Source organism: Fukomys damarensis, unplaced genomic scaffold (assembly GCF_012274545.1).
Source record: "Fukomys damarensis isolate Sample0158 unplaced genomic scaffold, DMR_v1.0_HiC HiC_scaffold_12, whole genome shotgun sequence".
In the NCBI taxonomy this organism is placed as follows: domain Eukaryota; kingdom Metazoa; phylum Chordata; class Mammalia; order Rodentia; family Bathyergidae; genus Fukomys; species Fukomys damarensis.
In genome coordinates, this window is record NW_022900924.1 from 42,652,665 (window position 1) to 42,662,676 (window position 10,012).

General features: G+C 46.5%; 1 protein-coding gene across 1 annotated transcript in view; it reads right to left on the reverse strand.

The window, feature by feature from the left end:
* Positions 1-493: 493 nt before the first annotated feature.
* Positions 494-10,012, reverse strand: part of Mccc1 (methylcrotonoyl-CoA carboxylase 1) — a 61,140-nt gene continuing 51,621 nt past the window's right edge. The window contains exons 16-20 of the mRNA XM_010624542.3: positions 8,985-9,034; positions 6,318-6,455; positions 5,066-5,173; positions 1,882-1,953; positions 494-1,141 (exon numbers count right to left, since the gene is read on the reverse strand). Of these exons, the coding sequence (XP_010622844.1) occupies positions 1,013-1,141; positions 1,882-1,953; positions 5,066-5,173; positions 6,318-6,455; positions 8,985-9,034 (497 nt within the window). The 3' untranslated portion in view covers positions 494-1,012. The remainder of the gene's footprint in view (positions 1,142-1,881; positions 1,954-5,065; positions 5,174-6,317; positions 6,456-8,984; positions 9,035-10,012) is intronic.

The following is a 10,012-nucleotide window of genomic DNA, read 5'->3' on the forward strand; positions in this document are numbered from 1 at the left end:
AATTATAGGCACCAGAAAGTACAGAAACTGTCTTTTGCATGTGTGTGTCCTCCACCACATCTGACAGAGCCTGTGTATTCAGCAAGAATGCAATTCAGCAAATATGTAAAACTTCAGTGAATATACGAAAATACAGTAACTTAGAAATCCAGACAAAAGAAATAAAACTCATTGGTAATTTAAGAAGTGTTTCTAGAAAAAAGCATTCAGGATTTCTACTTTTCCCACTTCTGTGAAGTTATGTTTTTTCAAATTTATCCAAATTGGTTATTAATACTGTGTTCCATTCCAGCATAATATACAGCCTTTTTTGCAAGATTAGAAAGTATAATATCATAGGCCAGGCATGGTGGCGCATGCCAGTATCCTAGCACTTGGGAGGCTGAGGCAGGAGGATCGCTGTGAGTTTGAGACCAACCTGGACTACATAGTGAGCTCCAGGTCAGTCTCAACTACATAGTGAGACCCTGTCTTTAAAAGAAAGAAAGTATATCACAAAAATAAGACGGAGACTGTCTAAAGAGAAATTTTCCATTTGCAAAGACTAGAAACAAGTAACTTCCCTTCTTTTTAAACTGCCTAATAAGTTACTCTGAAAAATAAAATCTTGGTTGAGTTTAGCTCTACGGCATCTGTCTCTGAAATATGTCTTTTCTCTGTGTTCAGAATGATTATACCTGGGAAGTAACTCATTTCATTGAATGACATTTTGCTTCCGGTCGTTCCCTTTTGACCAACTTGCTATGGCTCCTCCCGAAAAGATACTACAGAGGCAGAAACAAGCCATGTTAGCTTCTAATGATAAAAAAGTAGAATTTGATTTTATTAATATGAATGCTTTTGAGATCATTTAGTATTGCGTTTGGGACCCCAGGACATGATTCTCCCATGGGGAAGGGTTTTAGCCCCTTCCCGATCATTGATTTGGTAAAAACTGCTGCTTAGGGGAGCTGGGCGAAAGCAGCTTTGCAGATGCAGATTCTGCACAGCGCAGCGGAGTTTCCGGGGTGGTTTATTCCGACCCCTTCCCCTCACGCTCTTCCTCCTCGAATTCGACTAAACGGGAGTGTCTGTCGGCCTGCGACCCTTCCGTGAAGAGCACCGTCTTTATCGTGCCGTCCCGGGGAGCCTTTATGGTGTGCTGCGGAGACACAGAGGGGTCACGGCTCCGCCTCGCCCGCGATGGTCTTGATGTTTCCTAGTCCCTTTGCCTCCCGAGGTTTTTCTTTCTTTTTTATACCCTCAGCACATGGTGACGAGTTTAGGGTCAGTCGCTCCTGGACACTCCAGGGACCCATTCAAGGACGCCACTGCAAAGCCAGGGACGAACTAGAGCTCTCAGCTCCAGCTTGGCGTGAGAACCGCAGCAGCGCGGCACGCAGCCCTACAGCCTGCCCAGCTCGGCCAAAGCCTGCGCTCATCCCAACGTGGGGGGCGCTGCTCCCTGGACCCTAACTCCTGCGACCCTGCTCAGGCACCTGTCCAGGGAAGCGCTTCGGAAAAGCTCGCCAGGCAAATGCAAAACTTATCCAGGCTTGGGAACCACTCACCTCCTATAATTTCCAACTGTCCAAAAACCTCAGCAGCTATGTGTGTGTGTGTGTGTGTGTGTGTGTGTGTGTGTGTGTGTGTGTGTGTGTGTGACAGTCTAGCTGTTTAGTTCAGGCTGGTCTTGAACTCACTACGTACCCCAGGCTGGCCTCGAACTCATGGGGTGATCCTCCTGCCTCAGCCTCCCAGTTTGGTTTTGCAACTGATGCCCAGCCAATCTGTGGCTCTTCACATTTAAAATGGTATTAACCTCTGCCATAAGGCAGAGGAACAATCTGGTGCGATGCTTCTCAAGGTTTACTGCTCAACTGAATGCATCATTCCACGCACCTCCATCTTCATAGCGATCATGACCATGAGAGAATCTCCGGCTTTCACTTTGTCTCCAGCTTTCACAAGCACCTGGGGGTTCAGAGGGACGGGTTAACGTGTAAGAAGGCATTGGAGCTCTGTCGTCTGCATGGAGCGGAAGCCGTGTCTATTCGGCTGCGAGCTCCGCCACAGAGGCATTGGGTGACACCGGCAGGGCCAGCACGGCTCAGCCCTGTCCCTCTCTCCCAAGCCAGCTAGTTTGCTCGAATCAGATGAAGCCCCTTTTGAGGTTCCTGGCATTCTTCCGGTCTCCTTCACGAATGTGTAACCCAGATGTCTGGCCAGCAGGGAAGGTCAAAGAGAAACAAGCGTGCCCACCCGGGCAGGGCAGAGGAATGCGTCTTGACGGGTTCTCAGTTGGGGATTGTCCAGGATAGTGTCACGTCTTCAGGGCCCTAGGGGGTTGAGCGTGTAGACCACCCTCACCTGAGAGAATTAAATTTATCAGCAACACCAGATGCAATGATACAGCCTCAAACCGGGATAGATCGGTGGTCTCCTCCTAGGCCCTGAGACCCTGGAGAGCTTCCGCAGATACATGAAGCTGTCATTCAACTGTGTGTAAAGGAACTCACGCTTCCCCTACGATCTTCCTTATTTTTTCCCTTGCAGCACTGGGATCAAAGCCAGCAGTGTTTTACCCCTGAACTACATTCCCAGTGCCTGGATCTGTTTGTTGGCTCTTTTGTTCGAGTCAGGGTCCTACTAAGTTACCTGTGTGGGACTTGTGATCCTCCTGCCTCAGCCTTCCTCAGTGCTGGGATTACAGCATGCACCATGGTACCCCACAGACTTTTTGAGGTTTTGGAAACTCTACATAGTGGAGTCAAATTCTAAAGTCATTGTGAGCTGGGCATGGTGGGGCACACCTGTAGTCCCAGCATGTGGGAGGCTGAGGCAGGAAGATCCCTGTGAGCTCAAGGCCAGCCTGGACTACATAGTAAGGCTCTGTCTCAAAAATAAACAAACAACCAGGGATTTAGCTCAGTAGCTCTGTAACTGCCTCACAAGCACAAGACCCTGAGTTTGATTCCTGGTACAAAACAAACAAACAAACAAATAAATCAAGCCATTGTATAGAGCCCAAGTTGTAAGATATGGACACATTCTTGAAAGCCCCACAGGTGACACAATCTTGAGCAATGCTTTTTGCTATGTTTTGTTTGTTTGTTTACCTTATGCAGTCCAGGCTGGCCTTGAACTCGCAGCGATCCTCCTGGTTCTGCCTGCCACCACCAGACTTAGGATCTGTGCCTTTTTTTCTTTTCCTTTTTTTGGTACCAGAGATGGAACTCAGGACCTTGCACTTGCAAGGCAAGAGGTGGCACCACTGAGCTAAACCCCAGCCCAGCCTTTTTGTCCTTTGAAGTGGGATATCACTATGTTTTCCTGGCTGACCTCAAACTCCTAGGCTCCAAGGCTCCACCTGCCTCAGTCTCTCCGGAGCCCTCCCAGGTGAGCCATCCCTGGCTCAAAATGTCTGTCTGAATGCTTGCCTTTCTTTCATTTTTATTTATTTATTTTTGTTTTTGTTTCTTTGAGACAGGGTCTCACTATGTAGTTGAGACTGACCTGGAACTCACTGTGTACCCCAGGCTGGCCTCAAACTCACAGCGATCCTCCTGCCTCAGCCTCCTGAGTGCTGGGATTACAGGGGAGCACCACAGCTCTGGCTTCAGAATGTCTATCTTTAAATATCAGACGACCCCTCTGCAGGAATGTCACACTATGACAGATCTCGGGAACTCAGGCGGAACAAACCCAAGGCAGGGCCAGGTCTCTCTGCTCACAGCCCCATGGGGCAAATACTCCTTGAGGAGAACGGTGGGTGACATCACCAACACCCTTTAGGCAGTCATTGTCTCCTTCCTTTTTTGCTACCAAGAACACACAGTTGAATGTTGACAACTTCACGCATCTGGGGAGACTCTTCAGGGTCCCAGGGCCTAGAAGGAGACCACTCACTGATCTATCCTGGTTTGAGGTTATATCAAGTCCCTGCCAGGGTCGGAATGTTTGCATCACCCGATAATTCCCAATCCTAAAGTGACAAGACTCAAACTGGGGCCTCGGGAGGTGGTAAGGAATTGAGTCCTTTATAAAAGCAGTCCCACGGTTCTGCTGCCTACCACTGAGCGAAATCCCCAGCCCATTTATTTATGTATGTATTTGAAGTAGTACAAGCTGGCCTTGAACTCACTGTGAACACAAGCGGGCCTCAAACTCATGGCGATCCTCCTGCCGCAGCCTCCCAAGTGCTGGGATTACAGCGTGCACTACCATGTGATAACTGTTCTCATTTCAAGACAAAATTTAAATTTAACACTGCCAGGCATGGTGGTACATACCTGTAATCTCAGAACTCAGGAGGCTGAGGCAAGAGAACTGCTGTAAATCAGGCTGGACTACAACGTGAGACTCTGTCTCAAAAAACACACGAACGAACAAAACAAAACCAGACAATTTGCACTATTTGTACCTTTATGGGGGGGGGCGTGGGAATCGAGCCCAGGCCCCCGTGAATGCTAAGCATGTGCTTTACTATTGAGTGACACCCTCAGCACCACACCACTTGTACTGTGATGTACAGTCCCACCTTCAAAAATAGCAGACGGTGGGAGAGGGTAGGGGAGGGAGGAAGAAGAGATGAAAAACAATCAAAATGCATTATGGACCTGAAGCAACTTTCCATGGTGACTGTAATCATGCACCACACACATGGACTAATAAAAATATTTTAAAAACCAAAACTTGGGGCCGGGGATGTAGCTCAGTGGTTCCAGTGCCCGCCTCACAAGCGCAAGGACCAAGTTCGATCCCCGGTACAAACAAAGCAAAACCAAAACTTGGAAAAATCCCAGAAACCCTGGGCTAGGGGTGTAGCTTAGCAGTAGAGCACGTGCTTACCACGCACGAGGTCCTGGGTTCAACCCCCAGCGCCAAAAGCAAGCAAACAACAGCCTTTATCATAAGCTAGGTAAGTAGATATTTTTGCTGAAGACTGAAATAGAACTGGGATCCATAAGAGGTCGCTTTGTTTTCTTGAAATAGATACTTTCCAGTGAGCAGGACTGAGAGAGGACAGAGGATGCGTGTCCAGGACACCAGCCTTTTGTGTGTTCCACTCTTGTCCCCTGATTACCTTTTCGATGGTTCCCGTCATAGGAGCTATGGTACCTCCCTGGGTTCCTTCTGAGCTCACTGAAGACAAGTATTTGGGCACTGGAACGGTGATCTCGATACTTCCTTCCTGAAAAAGAAAACAAATTAAAATGGAATCAAGACCGCATCACTGAATTTTTATGAATGCGATTGAAACGACTTTTCAAGCTGTTCGTTAAGCATAGTCATCATCAGTACCAGGGCTCTAACCCAATATTTATTTATTTGGACTGGGTCTCACTGTGTAGTACAGGCTGGCCTTGAACTCATGATCCTCCTGCCTCAGCCTCCTGAATGCTGGGATTACAGGCAGGTGTCACTGTGCCTGGCTCTCTAATCTAGCTTCCTGACCTTGAGTGGGTTACTAGACCCCTCTCCTCTTGGTTTTCCATTATAAGGGAGCAACACACGAGGCGTGGTGGGTATGTCTGTAATCCCAGCACCTGGGAGGCTGAGGCAGGAGGACTGGCCCTGAGTTCAAAACCAGCCTTGGCTACACAGTGAGTTCAAGGACAGCCTGAACTACATAGAGAGACCCTGTCTCAAAAAACAAAACAAAACAAAAACAAACAACACCAAAAAAAAGAGTGAGACAGTGTACCTGCCTCATAGGAGATAAAAGAATTAAAACATAAAGAGGCCCGGGATTTAGCTCAGTGGCACCCTGCCAAAAAGAATTAAAGCATAGAACTGACTGCAGGTGACAGACGGCCACAGTGACTTTTGGTGTCATCACTATCAAGTGTCCAGCTGATGGCGGCACTGACGTGACACACATGATGTCACTGACACAACAGTTCCGTCAGGAAGGTCGTTACCATTCTGTTGCACACGGGGAACCGAAGACCAGAAATTTCCCTGCCCGCGGTCACAGAGCTGTAAGAGGCAGGACCAGGGCTGGAACTAAAGTCTCTTCGGGGCGCTGCACAGACTCTGCGCGTGGCTCAGGGTGCCGATCGTGTGGGGCTTCCGTCCCCTCCCGATGTCCCCTCACGTGGGGACACCCGGCCCCACTCCGCTCCCGGTCTCCGCCTCCCGAGTCCCCGGGATTCTGGAGAATCGGCGTGAACAGGACGCCTGGACGGAGAATTAGGAAGGCCGGAGTGTGTGGGGAAACTGAGGGAAAGGCGACCAGGGCAGTGGCCCAGGCGAGCGGGTCTCCCCTCCGGGCAGGGAACCACCTGGGTCAGGCCTTTCCCTCCCACCCGGGGGCGACGCTGAAGCGCCGTTACCATGGAGAACAGGTGCACGGCGTTCTCCAGGGTGACCAGCTTAGCCCTGCGGACAACTCCATTCACGGAGCTTCTCAGGTAAGTGCAGTCTCCCTCGCTGTGAAGAGCACCAAGGACTTGGAAGGTTTCATCTTCGATCTGGAAAAAAATGGAAAATAAGCTCTTCAAATAAAAGTGAACAATCTTACAGATTTTGAGGGGAAGAGGGGTACTGGGAATCGAACTCAGGACCTTGCTCTTGCCAAGAGGCATGGTGCTGCTGAGCTACATCCCCAGCCCAATCTTAAAGATTTAATAAAACCAGAATCCACCTTCACTATTAGCAGATTCAAAAGGTGACACATAAAATGCATTTTTCAAAAAGCTATGTAGGAACCCACCCCCCCAATACTTTAGGAAGAATAAGCAAACTGATAATTAAAAGAAAAAAAAGTTATATAACCTGTCTTCAGCAGTCTGATGGTTCATCTGAGAATAGAAAAGAAGCTGTGCCCGGTAGCACACGCCTATGATCCCAGCACTCAGGAGGCTGAGGCAGGAGGACTGCAAGTTCAAACCTTGCCTGGGCATTTTAGGGAAACTGTCTCAGAAGAAAAGGGGCAGGGGTGTAGGGGTCGTAGCTCAGTGAGAAGGCCCTGGGTTCAATCTCTTTGTTTAGTTCCAAAAACAAAACAAGAAAAAAGAATATTTTCTCACACATATATATATATACACTCGAGAAAATTTCCCTTACACACAGAAAATCTGTTTTCCATTTCAATGCCCATGACGTTAGTGCAGAAGTCCTGTGGCTGTTCTTTTAAAATATATTATGGAGGGAGCCGGGGATTTAGCTCAGCGGTTCAGTGGCCTGCCCTGCAAGCGCAAGGACCCAAGTTGGATCCCCGGTACCAAAAAAAAAAAGAAAAAAAAAATATTATGGAGGCTGCGGTGAAATAGGTCACACTGCAATATTTATACACCGGTTCTCATCGTCCTAGGTTAAATATGACATTTTACTCCCTTTTATAACCTACTAAAACAGCCACTGGAATGTTTGTGAAATTCTCAGGACATAAAGGTTAGCCTGCAAATGGTTTTGCTTAAGAATCACAAAAGCACATTCTAAACTTGTGGATTTAGCTCTATGAACAGGTTAAGACAAATCTGTTACTTTAACAATTACCATGAAACAAGAAAGAATCCTCAAACTAGAGGCCCCAAGATGAATTACAACTCTCGTATATTAAAGTCGGAGAATTTCCCATGGCTTTTCTGAACCTCAGAGAGAATACTAATGTGTCTCAAAATGTGTTGTGAAGTCTAACGCATATCATCTATTTTTCAGTATTTGAAATCTCTTAGCTCACATTAAAATTGACACATACACAAATAAATTTTAAAAGGAACCTGGAAGAGACATTTGTAATATGTTCCTAGCAACATTGTACACAATAGCTAAAAGCTGGAAACAAGACTGACGGATGGATAAAGAAATGTGGTACATACATACAATGAAATAGTACTCACTTTAAAAAAATTCTGATGCTTGCTACAATATGGAAAAACCTCGAAGACATCATACTAAGTCCCAGAAAGACAAATATTGTTATTCCACTTTATATGAGATACTTAGAAAAGTCAAATTTACAGAAGCAGTAGGATGGCTATTCTCAGCAGCCAAGGGGAAAAAGAATTGAATTAACATTGTTTAATTGGTACTGAACCCAGGCATGGTGGTGCCTGTAATCATAACACTTGATAGGCTGAGGCAGGAGGGTCGCTGAGTTCAAGGCCAGCCTGGGATACATAGTGAGTTTAAGGCCAGCTTGAACTACATAGCAAGACCCTGTCTAAAAATAAAAAATTGAGACTCACGATTTAGCTGAGTGGTTCCACCACCTGCCTCATAACCAAAGGATCCTGAGTTCTATCCCCGATATCCCCCCAAAAAAATTGGTATGGAATTTCAGAATTTTCAAGATTAAAAAAGTTCTGGAGTTAGATGGTGATGGTTGTATGACCATATGAATGCATTTAATGCTACTGAGATGTATACTTAAAACTAGTTTTATGTATATTTCACAATTAAAAAAATAAAATTGTCTCAGTTAAATTTTTTTTTAGTTTTCTAAATGGTAACTATCAATAGATATAACTCTTATAAACAGAAGCTCTTTGGGGCTGGGGGGTGTCTCAGTAATTTTTAAGAATGTTTAGGGCTGGGTACAGTGGCACAGGTCTGTAATTCAATCCACCTGGGAGGCTGAGGCAGGAGGATCACAAGTTTGAGCCTAGCCTGGAGTGGTGGGAGGGAGGGTGAGACTGAGGGAGAGAGGGCGAGAGAAAGGGAGAGAGAGAATAGGGTTATGGATGGAACCCAACAATCCGAGGACCCCTGCTTGTGATGGAAACGCACGCACAACTCCAGGGACTTGTTAGATGCCTGACCCAAGGCTATTCCTCTTTAGCCAGGTCTGCCTTCTTCGGGGACTCATAGTCAAACTAAGTAAGCAGTGAGCTGGAAACCATGGAGCCTGACTCTCCCACACTGGAGTGGAACAAACGCTCAGCCTCTCCGCAGCCAGGCAGCTAAAGGCTTAGGAGAAACAGGAGTGTGAAAAGACCCCACTCGGCAGGAGACGGAGCAGCTCCAGGCTGCCCCAGGACGGCCTCCCCACGGCTCACCTGCATGCTGTAGGACCCGTCGTGGTTATAAGTCACAGCTACGGCCACATCTGCACGGAAAGGAGGGGACGCAGAACAACGAGAAGACGGTCATTGAGTCAGTACACGAGATGCCCAAATCTGAATGTCAAGCTTAAAATAACGAGCTGTTCGTGGATCAGCATCTTTTAACTCCCCGGAAATAAAGGCTTTTTGATCTTGTTCTTCTTTTTCTTAGAAAAACTCTGTCCGGCAAGTTTCAGCAAAGAAGAATATCAAAGTTTTCTTTTTTTAAGGTTGCACACTATTTTAGAGCTTTTCCCCTGAACAAAAAGGCTGCAGTGTGCCGGGCGTGTTGGCTCAAACCTGTAATCCCAGCACTCAGGAGGCTGAGGCAGGAGGATCACTGCAAGTTCAAGACCAGCCTCAGCTACACAGTGAGTTCCAGAGCAGTCTCAACTACCTAGTGAGACCCTGTCTCAAAAAACCAAACCCCCCCCTCAAAAAAAAAGACTGCAGTGTGATAGCAGGAAATACAATGAATTGGCAAAGAGATGCTCTGGTTTAAGAGCCAAATCTGTAGTCCAATTGCCTCTGTCCTGACCAAGTCACCAGATCGCCGAGCCTTTATTTTCTGAACCATTAAATGGGTATGAGAATGTAAGGATGATTAAATAAATGTCAGAGTGCTTTATAAACTGTAACAGGCTACATAAGAAATTATTCTTGTTACTACATGCTTAAGGAATTGGTTGAAGACTATCCTAGGTGTTGGAAATCAAAAGTTTTGTGGAGCTGGGTACATGCCCGTAATCCCAGCATTTGGATTCAAGGTCATTTTGGGCTTTATCATGAGTTCAAGGCTATCCTGCCTGACCTACATAATGAGACCATGTCTCAAAAAATAAACAAACAAACAAAAAACTAGAAGGAAAAAGAAAAACAAAAACACATTAACGCCAAGGCTGGCATTATTAACCACTATCTTCCCAACACATATATTTCTTTCTTTTTTTTTTTTTTTTTTTTTTTTTCCGGGGTTCAAACTC